This window comes from Mesoplodon densirostris, chromosome 17 (genome assembly GCF_025265405.1).
Source record: "Mesoplodon densirostris isolate mMesDen1 chromosome 17, mMesDen1 primary haplotype, whole genome shotgun sequence".
NCBI lineage: Eukaryota > Metazoa > Chordata > Mammalia > Artiodactyla > Ziphiidae > Mesoplodon > Mesoplodon densirostris.
Window position 1 is genome coordinate 60,341,255 of NC_082677.1, and position 21,810 is coordinate 60,363,064.

At 36.3% G+C, this 21,810-nt stretch overlaps 1 protein-coding gene across 1 annotated transcript in view; it reads left to right on the forward strand.

Moving 5' to 3' along the window:
• Positions 1-21,810, forward strand: part of GPC5 (glypican 5) — a 1,328,413-nt gene that overhangs the window by 273,470 nt on the left and 1,033,133 nt on the right. Inside the window, exon 4 of the mRNA XM_060080202.1 lies at positions 5,223-5,356. Within this exon, the coding sequence (XP_059936185.1) occupies positions 5,223-5,356 (134 nt within the window). The remainder of the gene's footprint in view (positions 1-5,222; positions 5,357-21,810) is intronic.

Below are 21,810 nucleotides of genomic sequence, written 5' to 3' on the forward strand. Positions count from 1 at the left end.
TTGATCTATGACATTATATTAGTTTCAGGTGTACAACATAATGAGTAGATGTTTGTATATACTGTGAAATGATTACCACAATGTCTGGTTAACATCCATCACCATATATATCATGGCATTTTTTATGACTTACCTTTTGCTATACTGCTTTCTTTCACTATGTATGTTTTGTTCCATGAAACATGTTAAGTTGTTTACACCTCTTTGCCTTTCTACTCTCTCCTGGAAATTTCCTGCTTTGTCTACCTGACAAACCCCTAGTTTATCTTTTAATCTGCCATTTAGACATTACCTACTGAAGCTCTCCCCTCAGCACCTCAAACAGAGTTAATCTGTTCATTTTCTACATGTTACAGTGTTACTTCTTTTTCTTTTTTTATTGAAGTAGAGTTGACTTATTGTATTAGTTTCAGGTGTACAATATAATGATTCTATATTTTTATAGATTATACACCATGAAAAGTTATTATAATATTATCGACCATATTCTTTGTGCTCTACATTACATCCTTGTGACCTATATTTTATAACTGATAGTTTGTACCTCTGAATCCCCTCCATTAATCTTCCCGTTCCCCGCCTCCCCCACCTGCCTCCCCTCTGGCGGCCACTAGCTTGTTCTCTATATCTGAGTCTGTTCCTATTTAGTTATATTTGTTTATTTGTTTTTTTTCTTATATTTCACATATAAGTGAAAACATAGTATTTGTCTTTCTCTGTCTGACTTATTTCACTTAGCATAATACCCTCCAGGTCCATTCATGTTGTTGCAAGTGGCAAGATTCCATTCTTTTTTTAATGGCTGTGTAATATTCCATTGTATATACAGTTGATCCTTGAACAATGTGGGTTTGAACAGGTACACTTATATGTGGATTTTTTTTTGATAAATATGTACTACAGTACCACACTATCTGCAGTTGGTTGAATTCATGGATGTGGATCTGTGGATACACAGAGTGGACTATAAAGTTATATGTGGATTTTTGACTGTATGGGGTTGGTGCCCCTAACTCCCACATTGTTCAAGGGTCAATTCTATATACCATATCTTATTTAGCCATTCATCAGTTGATGGACACTTACTTAGGTTGCTTCCATATCTTGGCAATTGTAAATATTTGTGTATTTAATAATCTTAATTCTTCTAATCTATGAACACACAATATCTTTCCATTTATTTGTGTTGTCTTCAATTTCTTTCATCAATGTCTTATAGTTTTCAGAGTACAGGTGGTTCACCTTTTTGGTTAAGTTTATTCCTGGGTATTTTATTCTTTTTAATGCCATTGTAAATGGAATTTTTTTTACTGATTTCTCTTTATGATAGTTCATTATAAGTGTATAGGAATACAACAAATTTCTGTATATTTATTTTATATCCTGTGACTTTACTGATTTCATTTATTAGTTCTGGTAGTTTTCTGGTGAAGTCTTTAGAGTTTGCTATATATATTATCATGTCCTCTGCAAATAGTGATAGTTTTACTTCTTCTCTTCCAATTTGAATGCCTTTTATTTCTTTTTGTTGTCTGATTGCTGTCACTAGGACTTCCAATATTTTGTTAAATAAAATTGAGAAGAGTGAGCATCCTTGTCTTGTTGCTGATCTTAGAGGAAAAGATTTTAGCTTTTCACTGTTGAGTATGATGTTAGCTGTGTGTTTCTCATAAATGGCCTTTATTATGTTGAAGCTTATTCCCTGTATACCAACTTTGTTGAATGTTTTTATAATGAATGGATGTTGAATTTTGTCAAATGCTTTTTCTGTATCTATTGAGATGATCATGTGATTTTTTATCCTTCCTTTTGTTAATATGGTGTATCACATTAATTAATTTGTGGATATTGAACCATCCTTGCATTCCTGCAATAAATCCCACTTGATCATGACCTATGATCCTTTTATATTGTTGAATTCAGTTTGTTAATATTTTTTGAGGATTTTTGCCTCTATGTTTATCAGGGTTATTAGCCTGTAATTTTCTTTTTTTGTAATATCTCTGGCTGGTCTTGGTATCAGGGTAATGCTGACCTTGTAGAATGAGTTTGGATGTATTCCTTCCTCTTTAGTTTTTCAGAATAATTTGAGAAGGATAGGTATTAACTCTTCTTTAAACGTTTAGTAGAATTCCCCTATGAAGCTATCTGGTTCTGGACTTCTGTTTGCTGAAAGTTTTTTGATTGCTGATTTAATTTAATTACTATTATTGGGTCTGTACAGATTTTCTGTTTCTTCCAGATTCAGTCTTGGAAGACTGTATGTATCTAGGAATTTATACATTTCTTATACATTGTCCAAATTTTGGCTTATAATTATTTGTAGTATTCTCTTATGATTGTATGTATTTCTGGGATATCAGTTGTAACTTCTTCATTTCTAATTTTATTTATTTGGGCCCTCCCCCCCCCTTTTTTTTTGATGAGTCTAGCTAAGGGTTTATCAAGTTCATTTATATTTTCAAAAAAACAGCTCTTAGCTTCATTGATCTTTTCTTCCTCTTTTTTTTTTGTTCTCTATTTCATTTATTTCTACTCTGATCTTTACTATTTCCTTCCTTTGACTAACTTTGGTCTTTGTTCTTCTTTTACTAGTGCTTTTAGGTGTCAAGTTAGACTGCTCCTTTGACATTTTTCTTGTTTCCTGAGATAGGCTTGTATCACTATAAATCCCTCTTAGGACTGCTTTTGCCACATCCCATGGATTTTGGAATATTGTGTCTTTATTTTAATTAATCTCAAGGTATTTTTTGATTTCTTCATTGACACATTGGTTTTATAGTAGCATGTTGTTTACTCTCCATGTGTTGGTGTTTTTTCCAGTTTTCTCCCTGTAACTGATCTAGTTTCATATCTTTGTGGTCAGAAAAGATGCTTGATATGATTTCCATCTTCTTCAATTAATTGAGACATGTTTCATGGCCTAGCATGTGATCTATCCTGGGGAATATTCCATATGCACTTGAAAAGAATATGTATTCTGCTGTTTTGGGATGGAATATCCTATAGATATCTGTTAAGTCCATCTAGTCTAATGTGTCATTTAAGGCCAATGTTTCTGTACTGATTTTCTGTCCAGATTATATGTGTCCATTGCTGCAGGTAGGGTATTAAAGTCCCCTACTTTTGTATCACTGTCATTTTCTCCCTTTATGTTTGTTAATATTTTCTTTATGTATATAAGTATGCCTATATTAGGTTCATACATGTTTAAGAATTCTTCTTGGATTGACTCTTTCATCATTATGTAATGTCCTATTTTGTCTTTTGCTATAGACTTTTTTTTCAAGTCTGTTTTGTCTAATATGGGTATTGCTACCAAAGCTTTCTTTTTACTTCTGTTTGCATGGAATACCTTTGTCCATCCTCTCACTTTCAGTCTGTGTGTGTCTTCAGCATTGAAGTGAATATCTTGTAAGCAGTATATGGATGGGTCTTGTTCTTTTTATTCATTTAACCACCTTATGTCTTTTGATTAGGGCATTTAGTCCATTTCTATTTAAAGTGATTATTGATAGGTATGTACTTATTGCCATTTTGTTCATTCTTTTCTGGAGGTATTTGTAGTTCTTCTCTGTTCTTTTCTTCTTTTAGTCTCTGCCCCTGTGGTTTGATGATTTTCTTTAGTATTACTTTTGGGTTCCTTTGTTTTTTTGTGTATCTATTGTAGGTTTTTGGTTACCATGAGGTTCATATATATAAATATATATATTATATATATATAATATTTGTTTGACATTTTCAAATTCGTTGTTAAAATTCTCACTGTGTTCCTATAGCCTTCTCCTGAGTTCAGTGAGCTTTTTTAGGACTGGTACTTTGAACATTCTATCAAGTAAATTATTTACCTCCATTTCATTAAAGTTTGCTTTCTGTTGTTTGTCTCTATAAATTAGGTGAAGCAATTACCTCTCTTGCTCTTGAAGGTATGTCCTTGTCTGGGAGTATCCCTATGCTGACTATGTGTGCCCAGTGGCTTTGGCAGGAGGACTGGAGCCAAAGTGAACATGGACCAGGGCCTTTCCCAGTGTTCTCTGGGGCTGTCACATTGGCAGGGTGGGCTGGAGCCTGGTGTGGGCCAGGCCTTTTCTTAAGGTTCATGTGCATTTTGATGTTTGGGGGGATTGTTTTTTCTTTCCTTCTAAATTGTCAGCTCTTTTGGGGAAAATTCAGTTTCTAATCTTTTATGTCCTATAGCATCTAATACATGTTCTTTGCAAATATTGGAACAAAATAATTATGGTTTAAATAAATGAGTTGATGCATAATTCCTGTAATGCTCATTCATGGAAAATTTTTTAAAATTTAGAACTTTAAGGGAACTTTGGAATAATTTATTCTAAGTTCTTCATTTTACACATAAGAGAATCAAGTTTTAAAAAGTTCTGCCACTGTTTTCAAGATCTCAGCAATTAAGAAGGAAAAATTAGGACAGGAACCAAAGTCTCCTGATTCTCAGGCAATGCTTTTATGTATTTTTAATTATATGACTATGCCTTTTTAAATGTATAAGTTATCTTGTGAATCTTTTTTGATGCTTTACATGGTAATGTGTCCAATTAATTACTTAATTTTCAATGATAGTTACATGTGAAGATCTTTACTAGATAAGTAGTATTAAAAAATAAAATTTTCTATTCTATAATTTTTTGAAAAGAGACCATAAATAACACCCTTCAAATCAAACCAGATTGAGGAAAAAGATATACAACTATTACAAAATGAGATCTTATATAAAAATATTTATTGCCGTTTCTAAGAAAGCATTTTAAGAAGAAAACTACCCTTAGAACTCATATAGAAATGGACCACATATTCAATAGCAAATTGTTTTATTAAAAAAATTAGTACAAGTAATTAATCATACATATGGATATAAACCATAAATAATATCTACTTTGATTAAATAGTTTTATTTATGCAAGCAGGCTAGTTTATTAATGTAGTTCTCTGATTTTGCATATATGTTTTTATTTGTGTATTTTGCACTTGCATACATGCAAACTGTATAAATGTGTATAGCATCAGTTTATTATGGCTGTCATTTTATACAGATAATTTGATTCCCTTTATTTAAAAAATTAACAAACATTATATGTCTTAAAGGTTATTAGTGTGGTATAAATAAGAATATGTTATTGTTTTGGACTCTAGTGAACATTACATCCTCAGAAAGGCTGGAGCATGGTTTCTAACTGTCTTTAATATTTTCTATTTAAAAGGTAAATAAGATTTGCGGCCGTCCAATCAGAACACCCACACAAAGCCCCCGTTGTTCTTTTGATGGGAGCAAAGAGAAGCATGGAATGAAGATCTTTATAAGAAATGGGGAAGAGACACTTGCCAACAGAAGAAAGTAAGACATTTGTTTTACAACCAGAAAGAGAAAAGAAAGTAAGCTATTAATTTTACAATAGAATAGAATGTATTCTATTCTGTAGGGGTTGAATTAAGAATTAAGTAGAACAAAATACACTCTTGAAGAAACAAAATATCAACATTAATTACCTTTAAAATTCAGTTCTTCCTCCTATTCTGTTAATTAGGAAGATAGACCAAAAAACCTTTCTATGATAAGGGAACATTTTTTATGATACAATATGGCAGGGCTTACATACATATGATCATTGTGCACTTCAAATGCGGCTAGTGTACAATGTTGTACAGCAATCTATAACACTCAGTCATCTTGCTTAACTGAAACTATGCCCCTTGAAAAGTAAGTCCCCATTTCACCCTCCCTGTAGTCAACAATATTGCATTGTACACTTCAGAATTTATTAAGAGGGTAGATCTCATGGTAAGTGTTCTTACCACAATAAAATAAAAAAAAATTTAAATGTAGCTAGTGTGACTGAGGATTGAATTTTTAACGTTACATAATTTTAATTAGTTTTAGTCAAAATTTTACATGTAGCTAATAGCTACTATATTGGACAGAATGCAACACAGAAAGAGTATTCATGTAAATGACGTGATAAGTATTACTGAATGTTAAGTACCTGTTAAAAAATGTAAAGTGTCCATACCTTTTATCTGGAATGCTGAAAATTACAATCTTTCGATTCAAAATGATAAGCATTGAGTGGCTTGCTTCTATAACTCACATTTCTACCACTGTGCCCATGATTAATTGTTAAATTAATTGTTAAAGCCTTCATTAGTGTCCGTTGCTTGAGAATTGGTGATTAAACTAAAAACTTTTTAATACTGGAGGAAACTATTATTTATTTATTTTGGTATTCAGTTGACCAGTACAATGGCAAATACTACATTCTCAGTAGGTATTTTTTAATTGACCTGAAATTCAGAATTCTGTGTTTGTTTATTAATTCAAATAATTATTTCTAAAAATATCTTATGGAGAATTCAGTATTTTACATACTTTGCTCTCTATAATGTAAAATATATTTCCTTTTGAGATAGTGCTCTTAATTGCCCCATTCTCTCCTTGGTTGGGTTATTAGCACGGGATGAAGAACTGAGCTATTACTGGCTATTTGCTACAGCTGAAAATAATTAGCACATTGTTTGCAAGTAAAATAGCTGTGTTTTTAATTTTTTTTCAATTTAAACATCTATAGTGGTCAGTAGTTATTTCTTGCATTTGAGAAATCAGTGTGCCTTGGCTATGGTGGTTCTTATAATAAAACCCAGCTAAGGAAGATATTACGTTCCTGAAGATCATGTCAGTTTCACCACCAAAACAACCTAGTTGCTGGAAAACCAAAACAAAACCCGGTACTTAACATGGTTTATTCCCTTGCAAAACTAAGACCATGCAGGTGAAATGTTACAGAATGGCTCAGGAGCAATGAGAGGCTTATCTGAGTGGAAAGTTTTATAAGTATCTATCCTGGCCATTGAATAGACCTCCATGTCACCAATCTTGCAAACTCATTATTTCTATGCCCTTGACTGGTCAGCCACCATTAACCATTTCCCATGAATCAGGGTAGGCTCATCACTGCCAATCTCATGCCATACAAAGTGAACAACCAGAGGTCCTGCACTTGAGCCAGCTTAAGCATTTCACTTTTACACATTTTTTATTGCCATTCCTAAATGGAACTTAATTTCTGTGGCAGTATATTTCCTCTTGATGCCTATATATTGTGCATATATATGGATATATCTACTATCCATAAAGTAGACCTGAATTTTATCTATCCTTTCCTATCATAAAGTAGACTTTGTCATCCAAACAGTGCAGAAGGCTGCAAGTAAGAGTTTATTTGGGCTATTAGGAATTGCAATTCAGGAGAGAGATTTGGCTGAAACTAAAAGAGTGTTGGAGCAGTGTTGGGGCTTATAAAGATAAAAGCCACATGGTTGTTGAAGTTGTCTGGCAAGAATTATGATTGACTCTGATACAAGAAAGGAAATATTTATTCTTAAGGGCTATTTTAGGGTAAGGGTTCAATAAGTAGATAGGCTGTCACAAGTTATTTGTGGTAAGTATCCGATAAGTATCATTGGGCAGGTGTTCTGAGTGCCTGCATTAAGTCAGTAAGTGGTCAAAGGTCAGATTCCATCCAGGTCCAGATGTACATAAGTCACACTTCCTCAGTGGACTCCCGGCTCCGTTTTAGAAAGCTCTCTTAGCAATACTATTTTGATTTTCCTTTTATAACCTGAATTTTATTTATCCTTCATCAACTTATCTTTCCCCATGAGGTCATAAATTTTGATTTAAGTAGGTGGGGCAATGTAGCAGGAATAGGTGCTTAGTGAGTCTGGGCTAATTTCCTTGCATCTTACTTGTCCTTTTCCCACCTGCTTGAGCCTGATTTCCAATCGGTCATGCACACTTGATGTTATATTGCTTCTATACAAGCCCAGTCTTATAGCCTGGCAGGTCAGATAGTACTTATTTCCTCATGGGCATCTCAGGTTGCAGAATCATTTGCTGGTTTATGGTCAAGTGTGCAGGTTCTGCCAGAGCCAAGTTGTAAACCAACCAGCTGACTGACCTACTGAATGACAGATGGACCAACCAACTGACCAACCAACTAACCAAACAAACAAAAATCATGTTCAGTAAAAAAATAAATGACTTTACTCTAAAACCCTTGGTGTCTATACTGTGATTCTTCTTATGGGGCTTTCTGGAGTCTCTGCAGAGCATCTTTATTTGCCTCCAGTACTTCAGTCACCATTGCATAGATGAACTGGGTCATCTGGACTGAATGTCAGAGCACCTTGGTGCTACTTTATAAATGGGTTGTAGCAACACAGTATGTTGTAATATTTGTGTAATATGTTTTCTCTAAGATGCAAAGGGATCTCAAAAGCTCTGTGCTTCTTCCTGTGCTTTAGGTCATCTTAAGTGGTGAAATTTGTCTTTTGCATGAGAAGAATATCCCAGTCAGATTCAGACTACTAGACATTTAGAAACCCTGCTGAATTGTCAAGCACTCAAAATGTCAATAGTTTTCCCCACCAGAATCATTCACTTGTCTACTAAGTTATCTAGCATAATGTGATCAATATTTGATTATCAGCATGGTGTCCTGTAGGATGTCTAGATGATCATGGCTCCTGTCTGTCACGGAGTGGGAGAATTGCCTTGAGGTCTAGCAATGAAGGGGTTCTTGCCAGCTGAAAGTGAAATGTTTCTAATTGCCCTTACTAATTGGTAAAGAGAGAAAAGCATTTGTCAAGTCATTAGCTGGATAGCAGGTGGCAGAACATGTATTGATTTGCTCTAGCAGACACCACATACAAAGGAGTATGTAATTGGAGTCACCCTCTGACTCAGGTTATGATAATCCAACCATTATCCATGTCCACCCCGTGTGCATAGACCGGCCAAACAAGTGAGGTCAATGGTGAAGTGTTAAGATCACCACCACTACAATTTTTGTGTCTGGTGATGACCCTAAACTCAGCAATTCCCAAGGATATTGTGATAGTGTGATTTATAGTAAGAAATATGTATTTGTTCTTTGACACCACTCATGGCATAGACTCCAAAAACCCTTGGATTTTCCTAAGTGATGAGAGAAGAACGGTGTCTTTTGTTACGTTAATGAGTTGACTTTCGGGTCCCACCTAGGGATGGGGCTGACTGCCTGGAGGGCCAAGCATGTGATTAAAAGGCTGGAACTTTGAGTCTTACCTCCTAATCTCCAGTGAGGGGCGAGGGCCCACAGGTTGACTCAATCGACAGTGATCATGAGTTAAGCAATCCCACCTGTGTAATGAAGGCTCCATAAAACCCCCGATGGTTTGTAGAGCGTCCTGGTTGCTGAACGTGCGGAGGCGCAGGGCGAGTGGCGTGCCTGGAGAGGGCATGGAAGCTGTGTGCTCCATCCTCCAGTGCCTTGCCCTGCGCAGCTCTTCCATCTGGCTGTTCCGGAGTTATATCCTTTTATAATAAACTGTTGACCTGGTAAGTAAAACATTTCTCTGGGTTCTGTGAGCCGCTCTAGCAAATTAGTCAAACTCAAGGGGGAGTGGGTAGTGGGAACGTGTGATTTATAGCCAACTGGTCAGAAGTATGAGTGACAACCTGGACTTGAGACTGGCACCTGAAGTGTGTGTGTGTGTGTGTGTGTGTTGGAGGGGGTGGGACACAGTCTCGTAGGACTGAACCATTAACTTGTGGAATCTGATGCTCTCTCTGGGTAGATAGTGTCAGAATTGAATTGGATTTTTAGATATGCTGCTGCTGTGGGAAAATTGCTTTTTGTTGGTATGGGGACCCTCACTGCCTCTCCACATACTGGAATTGGTAACAGAACCAAAACAGCTGTGATATTCTCTTGTTTTACTATTTTTTGTACAAGAGGTAGTTTTAGGGATTTCAGTTCGGCCCTCACTCCATGAGTTGAGGAAACATTGTGGGGACTGTGCAAGGGATGTGCATGTCTCTTCCAAAGACATATTGAGAAGTGTGAAACAGACACACTTCTGTGGATTCACTGGGCCCACTGTGAGACAGACTGAGCCTAAAATTTCATTTTCATTTTGTAACCGAAAGTGGGGTCCGGCTGCTCGCCACTCAAAAGTCAGTAAAGAGGCAAGGTTGGTGGAAGGGAAAGTTTGCTTTATTTTGGATGCTGGCAATGAGGGGGAGGGTGGAATCCTGTCCAAAGGCCGACGGCCTCCCGGCACTGAAAATCAGTGGGCAAGAGCTTTTGTAGATGGAGGGAGGGGGCTACATGCAGAAACAGCACAGTCAGCTCTGACAGTCCTCTTGAAATTGGTCATGTGGTGGTCTGACCAGCGTCATCTTGATTTTAAGTACCGTTAATCTTCCGTTCCAGGGTTGGTTTGTTCCCATTTCTTTGAGGCCAGTTCTCGGAATTCTGGCAGCTTATGTCATGGCTACAGCCTGGTCATCATGTAGTTCACCTCTTCCACCCGGTGAGGGTGTCAATATCTACAAAACAGCTCACAGGATACTGCTCAGAATATGATCTATAGCCCATGAAAAGGAACTAAAGGTCCTGAACTATGCTTAATGACTAAACTATACTATTTAGTCTTGTTGGACTGTTTTCCTTTGTTTCTGCATTTTCTCACTTCTCTGATTAAACTTATTCTTTGCCCAAAGTTTTTTCACAGGCAAAAGCCAGACTGAGGACATGGCGGGTGGGGATCATAGGGTCCTGCTCCATTTCAGTTTGACCTCTATGAGCCCCATTTAGACAGACAGAGTAGAATGGCATTTTGGGTCTTTAGGATTAGTTAACTGAGAGCTGGTCTCTATTGCTGGGAAGCAAAAGGGCCACAGGACCCTTAAGGAAAGATGGGAAGAAAGCTTTATGCTACATAATTGCTGGGCTTGTGCAGGGATCTTTCTCAAGAGAACCCAGCCTTAGTACAGTGAAGGTACTCAGGAGCTGGAATTAGGAACTAGGTGAGAGACTGAGAATTCTTTTTGCGGCAAATAAAGTGACATTTCTTTTTCTTGTACTTTATATTTTTGTTAATTCAGATCTCTTATTTCATGGGTGAGCTATTTTCTTATCACTCTAATCAATTTATTAACTAATATAGTTTAATAATAGTTATATAAGTTAACTATACAAACTAATATAGTTTTAAATTTTTTATTTCCTAAAATTTTCTGTTTTCTCTTGTTTCCTTTTTTTCTGTGAGCTCAGTTTCCTACTAGATTCCTTTTTAAATTTAACTTAACCATTTGTAAGAGTTTCTTTTTATGTTCTATATATTGTTTGTCAGTTTTAGACTTTGCAAACATTTTCTATCTAAGGTGATAGTTCAGTTAAATGTAAATAAGTGAGTTGATGTGTAACTTAAGATGACTTTTGTTAAACAGAAGTTGAGTTTATAAAATGTTCTCTTGTTTAAAAATTTCTTGCCTGCATCAATTCAAAAGGATAGTCTACTATTCTTTTTCATACTAGCATTATAGTTTTGTTTCTCACATTGTTAATATATGTAGAGATTATATCTTTATATATGTTATATATGAGGTAAAGTTCCAACTTAAATTTTCCAAATTCTGAGGCAGATTTCAAGGGTTGCTCTAAAACAATCCGTCCTTTTCCTTTTCTCATTGATTTTTTTTGTTTGTTTTTTTTTTTTGCTTCATACTCATTCCAAGTTCCCTTAGACAGATACACTGGCCTGTTTATAAGCTCTCTCTGAAATTGCTGTTTACTGGGTTTTTTTTTTTCCTGTTTTTTCTTTTTTCTCTTTTGCTCTTAAAGACTTTCTTAAATCTTGTAAGCCCCTTTACCTACTGTTTTTCAAAATTCTCTTAGATGTTTGTAGAATTATTTTTTCAAATATATTTTATAATCTCTTGAGTTTTGATTAGGGTTATATTGAATACAAAAACTGATTCAGACAAAGATATGTTTATAATGCTATATGTGGCTACTTTTTGGTACTCCGATTCTAATGGTCAGTCTGTTCGTGGGACTGGGTTTTCTCTGTGGATGATCACATGGTGCACTGGTACAGCTGTTCTGGCAAGAGGCTTTCTCTACCTGGTAAAACTCATATACTCTATGCACTACAGTTTACCTTTTTAGGGTGTATCCGAGAGAAACTCTTGCTTATATCCAGTATAGTTGTTCTAGTTGTAAAATGCATCAGTGTCTCTGACACTGTCTTACCATGTAAAGGAAAAATAAACACTATTCTATTTACTAAAACTTTAAACTGTTTTTACATATAAATAAGTCATAGTCTTTAAAAATATATTGTCATAATTTACTTTAGATTTAATTTCTTTATTGGTGTATCTTATACAAATTTCTGTTTTAAATTATGGTAGATTTATGGCACCTGATTTAAAACATACATATTTTCAGATCTTTGTGGCAGAGTAAGAGTTAAGTTTATATAGTTTCCTTTATTCAAACAATTCTTTTGAGGTTTATATAACCATTGTTGACATAAATAATTTGACCTTTGGCAGGGGTAACCAACAATATTTATTAAGAGGTGTTTAATCAGTTTTTGTTTTTTAATTGGAATGTCTAGTGCATGGTTCAAAAACCAAACCACTGAATTAAAAAAAAAAAAAAAAGCAGAAAGATGAGTTTATTGCAAGGATTTCAACCTGCAAACCGGGAAACTCAAGGCTATGGGAGTAGTGAGTTCTGATTTGCTCACAGACTAAGGGATATTTATGGTATAAGTAAGGAAGTTATTTGGCTTTTTCAGGTAATTGTTTGGCTACTGGTCTTCTTTCTTATTTGGATCAGGGAGGCTGAGTTAGGGGAATAGGAAGTCCAGAGATGGCACGGACAGACGTGGTGTTTGGGGATTGGCTGGTGTCCTCTGCCAATTTCTGAGAAGAGCTGTAAATTCCTGTAAGGTTAGGTTAATCTTCCTTTATGCACCTACGTTGACCATCTTCATTTTGTCCTTAACATAAATGACTCAATTTTAGGTTGGTTCTACAGTGTTTTACAGTGATATATAATATACTGAAATAGTAGTTGGGTTTAAAGCTACCATCTTGTTCTTTGTTATCCCTTTATACCATTTTTTAAATTCCTCCTTTCTTGCCTTCTTTTGAGTTTAGCTGGTATTTATTTTTTTTTATCTTCAAAGCTTTTTAGATTTGTGTTTCTTCAGTATTCTCAATGGCTATCATAGAGATTAAAATATGCACTTTTAATTTTTTACCATCTACTTTAAATTAAAAGTTTTACCACTTCATTGAACAATATAAGTACCTCAAAACAGTTTCACTCTATTACTCTCTTCCTAGCTTTTGTGCTATTTTTGTCAACCAATCTTACTTCTACCAACATTTTTTTTTTTTTTTTTTTGCCATACGCGGGCCTCTCTTGTGGCCTCTCCCGTTGCAGAGCACAGGCTCTGGACGTGCAGGCTCAGCAGCCATGGCTCACGGGCCTAGCTGCTCCAGGTCACATGGGATCTTCCTGGACCAGGGCACGAACCCATGTCCCCTGCATGGGCAGGTGGACTCTCAACCACTGCGCCACCAGGGAAGCCCCGCTCTACCAACATTTCAACAACCCCCAAGACATTACTGTTATCATTGTCTTTAAGTAGCAAATATTTACCTATAATTACCTATTTTATTCTTTCTGGCACTTTTTTTTTTTTCATTTCTGTGTGTTCACCTAGAATCTTTGCTTTAGCCTTAGTACATCTTTCATTGCTTATTACTAGTGATGAATTTTCTCAGCTGTTGTTTGTCTGAACATATCTTCACTTTTGAAGAATATTTTCACTAGGCCTAGAATTTCAAGGTGATGCCAGATACATTTTTTAAAACTGTAAATGTCCAAGTCATAATTAAGTTCATGGCATGACACTATATTAAGGAGTATGAAGGGTTTAATGGAAACATTTAATGTGAAAGGTAACTAAGGTAGTGGATGTTGCTGGTGCCCTGCTTGCATCCCTTTACCTGTCCATTTTATCTGCTTCTTGGTTGCTGTGTCCTGGCTGCTGATAACGCACAGCTGCCTTATTATCTGGGGAATTGACCTCAACAGATAGGAGCCTTCTGTGTTTATTATCTATTGCTACCTAACAAATCATTCCAAAACTTAGTGGCTTAAAGCAAAAATAAGCATTTATTATGTAACTTTCTGTGGATCAGGAAGTTGGGAGCTGCTTAGCTGTGGGCTTTTGGCTCAGGGTCTCTGGGAGATTGCTATCAAGAAGGCAACTGGGGCCATAGTCATTTGAAGGTTTTAGTGGAGCTGGAGTATCATCTTCCAAGATAGCTCACTCACATGAGTGTTGGCAGGAGGCCTTGGTTTCTTGTCACAATGACCTGTCCATAGGACTGCTTGAGTTTTCTCACCACATTGTGGCTGGTTTCCCTCAGTGTAAGTAGTCTGAGAGAAAGCAAGGCAGAAGCGGTAGTTTCTTATAAAGATCCAGCCTCTGAAGTCCCACACTCTCACTTTTGCAATCGCCTAAAAGTTATATAAGTCAGTTCTATCCAGTGTGGAGGGGGACTACACAGAGGCAGGAAGGGAAAGATTACTGGGGCTCATCCTGGAGAGTGGCTATAACACCATCTCATCCACATGGGTGAGGGGGGTAAACTCCCACCTACCTCACCCCGTCGGTGGCAGCTTGCAGGCAATGACTGACTGACACCCGAGCCTACGGGGCTTGCCCCTTGCTCAAGGTGGTAGGACCAAATATGTGGTGGAATTCACACGGTAGCACTGCTTGTGGAATCTGGCTGAAGATGAGACAACATCACTGCTTAACTGCTTCCTCCCCACTCTATCCAGCTTCCCTCACTACCTCTCTCTTACGAGCATCCCTCAGTGAGTCACCTGCATCCACGTTGCTGTGTCAGACACTGCCTCTAGGAGATCTGACCTAGAGGTGTCTGAAGAAGTTCCTCAAATAAATGCAGAATAAGTGTAAACTAAGGCAGAAGTATAGTCTCCTATCATAAATGTAGATATTTCTCTATATATTCCTAAGTTCTAACTACTTTTGTTTTGTTTTTTTTTCTCCCAGTTCTTCTGAATTCATAGGGAACCTTTCTGTTGAATGCATTGCCTTCTTGTCCTATTTGTAAAATTTGAAGAAGGAAATTTACATATTAAAATCTGTCTCTGGATCTAAGGGTTGTGCTCAACTTGTTGATAGAGTCTGGAAAAAGGAGCTAAACTATAGTTTATTATTATTTTAATCACATTTTGGAGATGTACTTATTCAGTCTACCCAATTTTTCCCATGTATGTAGCATGATGGTAATGAGCTGATTGGAGACTTGGAGTACATACGAGTTACAAAGGTCTCTGAAAGTTGAGAAGGGCAAGGAAAAGGCTTTAAACATCTAGCAAAGCATCACTATTTAGCCTTAGTCTGGGGCAGAAACCAAGTCAACACAGCTGTAAAGGGCACTGCCCTCATATAGCTGTCTAAACCAGCCCAGGCAGAGTGCTTTCCCTATGGCAGTTCCTGCTCTCTGCTTGATTGCTTGAAGTTAGCTGGTAAGAGTAAGCTATTAGCAAGCTTGAATCAGTGATAATTAGCTGTACATTATTATTTCAAAGCGGTGTGGCTGTGCCAGTTAAGTGGGTAATTAGGAAAACCCCAGGACAATAAATTAAGACAGAGTCTCAACATCAGTGCCCCATCTGTTCTCCAGCTAACATTCCAATTAGCCAAGCCTCTCATTTAAGAATATGCTGATTAAGGGGTGGGCTGTATGCGTGAGTGTGTATTGGGGTAATAAAGACTTAGGTTTCAGTAAAAGTAAAATATTTTTAACGTCAGAGGTGATTTTGATGTGAAGGTGGGGAAAGGAGAATTTTTAGAAATAATAGATTTTCAATGTTGGAAACAAAATATAATTTAAATTGTTTTATGAGTTTTTGTTTCTCTCAGTTTCCTCTTCAGAACTTATTTGGGATATTGTATCAACGGGAAGTTCCATTTTATTCTAATGTAATTATTAAGTCTTGATTTGGATGAAAATTTTACCACTTGGAACATGAAGAATTTTATTTATTGAGGATGGGAACTAAAGAGGACACTTGAAATTGCATAGTTTAAGGAGAGGAATGAGTCAGGGCATTATTCTTATTCAGGAGGGGTCTGTCTATGAAAGCAAATTAATTGTTACCCTGTACATCACAGAAGAACACAGTGATGTGGTTAAAAATAATTAAATTACAATAGGAAAAATCTTTAAACATATACTGAATGAAGAATAGTTAACATTATTTAGAATGACTGCCAGGATAGCTCAAAAGGTTCATATTAAGTAGAATCAGTTGGCTTAAAATACATGAATTCATAGCTACATTGTTAAACCTTATTTAGTAAAATACTTTATTATTGAAACCACAATTAATTTTTAAAATTCTTGATGTGCTTGTGTTTGGGTAAATGTATTTGTTTACATGGGTAAATCAGTATTGATAGACTGGGCTTAATGAATTGTGTATACACATACTCAGTGGATGAAAAAATCCATGGGTCAGGGGAAAGTCAACTCTTTGAGAAAACTTTAATATCATTTGTAGGACTGGAGAAAGCAATTTCCAATCTGTTCCCTAAAAGGAAGTTAGTGCTTCTTTGAGGTGCCATTGTTATTTATTATCTGTAAGTTTAATTTACTAGAGTAAAGGCCATGTTCCCTTCAACGAGAACATTTCTGTTTAATTTAAAACAGTGCTTAGTGAGTGGTGGCAGTGAGGGCACCTAGGGCAGGGCAGGCCAAGGTGAGGCTTTGGATGAGGGGCCAGAGCAGGGCTAAGAAAACGTGAGCACAAGGCAGGCTAGCGTCAAGCGCTACATGAATAATGCAGGGCAGGACCCCATGGGTCAAAACCCAGGCACACAGGAAGAAGGAATGCCAGAAGGCAGAGCAAACATGTGGCAAAAGTTTAGGTAGTGGTGCTTAACCTTTTGTGGGTCATGTATCCCACTGAGAATCTGATAAAAACTTCCCAGAACAAGAAAGTTCATAAACAAAGGACTTTAAACTGTGTTTGCTTATTTTCTAGATGTTCGTGGAAAAAATTAATGACCATTTCATGGAATATCTGAAACTAAACCCAAACAATGGGCAATTAAGCTAATATTCTACAGTACTTGTGTTGAAAGGAGAGATGGCTCCAAGTACTTGGTATAAACTAGAAGTTGAAATTGTGATGGTCTTAGAGGCTTGGTGTCCAGTGGATGCTGCTCGCTTTTTGTTTTGATGGTAACAATTATTGAAAACGTCAGAAAGCAAACTTATGTGGTTATCAGTGTCTGCAGTTAGCACTCTGATAGCTTGCTTGCTTAGATGAGGATAGGCTTATATCAGGGAATATGAGATTTATTCTAAATTCTTCAAGTTATTTACATCGATGGTCCATAATGCTCTGGACCTCAAGTTAATTTGAGACATCTGTGATATTGAGACTGTCAAATTGAAGTTAATGTGAGTCAAGATCTCCCCAAATTTCTCACTACAGAAAGAATAATAAAATATATTTCTCAGCCATAGGAAAAATGTCCTTTAATTTGGACATTTTTCTAACTGGTTCTCCAAAAACCTTCTGTTTCCCAGTAACCAGCAGCTTTGCCAGATGAGCTTAGAAGGTTTTCAATAGCATTTATAATCATGACTATAGGGTCATCTCATTTATATGGCTCAAGATATCCCCCATCAAGAAAACCAAACTGCAAATGCAGTTTTCCCTAATATACCTGAAAGCAACCTTCCTCCCTCCCTTCCTTCCTTCTCACAAAAAGTGAATCTTTTATCCATTTTCCTTTGGAAAGTCAGTGAACATCTGCAAAGTTGAAAAGAACCCCAAATTCAGCTCACATTTTTTTCACTCAAATTTTTTAAGCGGTGAGGAGGATTTTAAATATGTGTCCTATTGAAATTGATGATTTTTATAGAAGTGTATAAAAGATACTTCAGAATTTTTAGCAGAATCTATGGGGCCTACATCAGGATGATGAGTGAGGCTCATTTCTTTTACTAAAGTAGCAAAAGTAATTGTACTTAGAAACATCGTGAGTGCTTCATCTACAGCAAGAGTACCAAGCACTTTCTTTCTCTTGGTTTTCTGTTGCAAAGAATATTCCATCATTTTAAATCTATCATTGGCATTTGAAGTGTCCAAATCATGCATAGAGATAAGAGGGAAAAATGGGGAACAGGTAGAATCAAGAGATATTCATATTTTTTTATCCAGTTGTATATCGAATAGAAATAACAAAGCTGCCAATTTCTCCATAATTGTGCTCAAAATAGAAGAAATGTGTTTCTGGAATAGATTATATCATTTAACAGAGGCTCTGCTTTTTATGATTTTTCTCATCTTCAAGATACAAATTTATGTCAACCATTTCCAGGCCATACCATGGTCTCCAGAATCATATGTGGAATCCTTTGCTTAGAAGTGCAACTGATGAAAGTTTTAAGGTAGTTTTGGGATAATTCTTTTAGTTTAGGCCCATATTCATAGACTTACAGGCTTGCGGATCAAATTTTCTTCTAATTGATTGATTCTGTTTGATGACTTTTGAAGATTAACAGTCTAAGGTGCTCCTTTGGCTGTGTTGGTTTGACCCTCCTTCAGCAAGAATCTTGTTAGACATGCAACACTGCAACTTTGGGGTCCTGCAAACTGAGTGAATCCAAAGGATTTATAATCTTTATTGTATTTGGTTTGTCTACCTTTTCCAATGTAAGTTAAGCCTTATGTACACAAAGTACATATGAATAATCATAATGGAAACATGGAATTACTTTAATTCTGATCATAGGGACAGTATTTTATTATTTTTTTAAAGAAAATTTCTGCTTTATTTGTCACAGCATGGTTTGTGAGATTTGAGGGACAGTATTTTAGATGTCATAATTGGGTAAATGTGATTATGTATAATAATGATGTATTGTTTAACCCTGGTCAGCAATATTCTATGCCACCTTTCAGAAGTTGGGCATACAATAATACCTGGTTTACATGGGATATTCACGAGTAATTTTTTTCCAAAATGAGAATTAGTAGAATAATAGGAATATAATTGAAAATGAAAAGAACTCATTTTCTTTGAACCTGGTTAACTATACATTTCTTGACCCTAAAGCCTGTCTTAATATCAGAATCCAGGAACACAAATATATGCATTGAGAGGTATACAGTAAGTGAAAATGCAAATGAGAATAATTTGTACCAGGCATACACTGTCTATCAGTTAGACAAGTTTGTGGATGGAGGTAACCAGGAATATCTGACTGAAGTCATTAAATAAAAAAAAGAAAAGAAGGAATGAGAAGGAAGCCCATTTATTGGCAGACTATCAAAGTGAAAGTAGTTCATTAATGTGCTGATGCTGAGAAAGGAAAATATTGTCCAGAATGTTTTCTTATCCCCTAAGTCATGGAGTTTATAGTTAAAATGTTAGCAACCACAGAAAATACCTTACTGCAAAGGAGAGTAACAATCAAGATTTGACCTAAAATCCTGAATCTCAAAATACAGGTATAATGTTTCTTTGTATAAATGACCTATGTTAGAATCATTAGATTTGCAAATATTCTGTTTGGCTAAACCTTCTCATTGGTCTTGACCCTGTCAGGTCCTAGACACTTTTTCTATTGGAAGATTAATAGCATGCTTCCCGAAACTAGTATAACTGAACAAATAATTACATATTTTAATGAAAATGAACAGAGTTATGAGGTAGGAGAGAACATCACACCTCCTTTGGGATGGATGCTCAGTTTAATACCATCTGATTTGTTTAAATATTGGATGTTTGGTTCTGTGCTTATTTTTATAAATGAGTTAAGGTCTTTGTTTAAAGTCCTTTTTAATGGAGAACAGAGTCGGTGCTTTTTGAGGTACTTTTTTTACAACATGGGAAAATGAGGTGAGAGCTTGTTTTGAAAACCTAGTTTTGACATCAGGTTTAAATCACTCTTTTAGAGGAGGATGCTTTCAGAAAGGGTGCTTTTTACTAGGACATTTAAATGATAATGCGTTGGGTTTGAGGGATATTGAAAAGGGAGAATAGAAGGGTGTATACTAATTTTATAGATGGTTATGAATGTCCAGCTCAGGGCTGGTATCAAATCACCACTAGGGAGCCTTTTAAACACACAGCACCTGTTGGAAAAGAATCCTCTGCAGAGAGGATGGGAGGATGTTAGCATGTTTCCAGTGCTTTTTCCCATCATTTTCCCTGCGCCCCCGCCCCAGTCTACTGCCCATCTTAACACCTTCAGCTCTGTTGAGAAAGCACAGTAAATCTGTGGAGGAAGGGAAATCCCATCTCATGAACAAGAAGACTTCCTACCAGGAGGGAAAAACCTGGAATCATTTAGTCAGAAGAAAGAAAATCCTTCTCTAGGAGAATAGTGCTGATTCTGAGGTCACAGCTTCCATCCTGAGCAGCGGGTTCAGAGAGCAGACTTTATGAGTTACTCTTTTAGAAAAAACAGTATTTTCTTTTTTAATCAAATATGAATGCAATGTGCTTGAAACACATTTCCATCTGTGATAAAACTCCCTGGTGCCATTTATTGCTTTGCTTCTTAGTGCTACACTCACCCTCTCCCCGCACCTCTCCAGGGATCATGAAGCCTGTATAGAAAGGGACCAAGAAGCTAGATTTCAGTCTCCCTATAGCCCATCTGCCTGCATGTATTTAATTATTTTCAAGCATTTACAACGAGAACCATTATTGCCATAGAACAGAAATCTTTAGAAATCCCTTCTCAAGATCTATACAAATATTTTGTCAAATAGAATGACTTCATTGAGAATTAAGTCAAATGATGAAATATATAGATTCAGAATTGCCAGAGAAAATAGCCCTTATCCAGAAACATGTGATTATGTATTTCCTCTGCGGGGCAGGAGACTGACACTTTAAATGTCTCCTGTTTGACAACCGTGGTCAGACACGTCCACAGGTTTGAGCCTGTTCATTAGTGCCATATTAACCTTAAGTCTGCCTCAGGCCATTAACCAGCAAACTGCACATTTGACCTTTGTTCTACAGATATTTTCAAACAGTGTGTGTGAGGCACTGCTTTTAATTTGGGTTCTGTATTATGTGTGGACTGATGTGAGGGCTGAAAAAATCAATATATGTCATGAAGTACAGAAACGTGTGGTCTGAAACATTCCACAGAGAAAAGTTCCATTCGAAAATCAGGTTCTTCTCCAACACTTTTCCAGATAATCAGCTTTGCTCAGAGTTAGAGATAGTCTTTTATATCATGTTCAAGGGAAAAAAGGCGAGGAAGTGTTCTATGTGACAGTTGATAAATGTTTTAAAATGGAAACAAATGCCCACTAGATGAAGACCTAAGACTGAGAGGTATGACTTTTGAACATAGCTCTGTTTCCAGCAACGTCTCATGAAATGAAATGCAAAATCCAATGTAGATTGGAGCCATATGCTTAAGTGAAAACAGCTCTCTAGAAAATCAGCAAAGTTTGAAACACGCCGTTGTCACCCTTTAAACCATACGTGTGAGAAACATGGCAGCCTTATAAATTAAAAAGTAAAAATTGGCTTAGTGGACTATTTTGATAAATTATACTAGAGTTGTTATATCCAGGTTTTGGAATATTATACATCTGTATAAAAATAAGTAACTCCTAGATTTATTAACCTGAAAAGCGTTCATGATATATTGTCAAGAGAAGAGCCAGTTGCATGTACGTGTATAGCTTGGTCCTAGTTTTGTAAAATCAAACCATCTCTGTCTCTGTCTGTTTTGGGTTATGTGTTAGGGTGCACACAGAGGAAACTGAAGAAAGCACCCCAGGCTGTTAACATTTGTTACCTCAGGAGGGAGGATGGAAACACTGTGGAGGGACAGATATGAACTTATTCTTCATGTGCCTT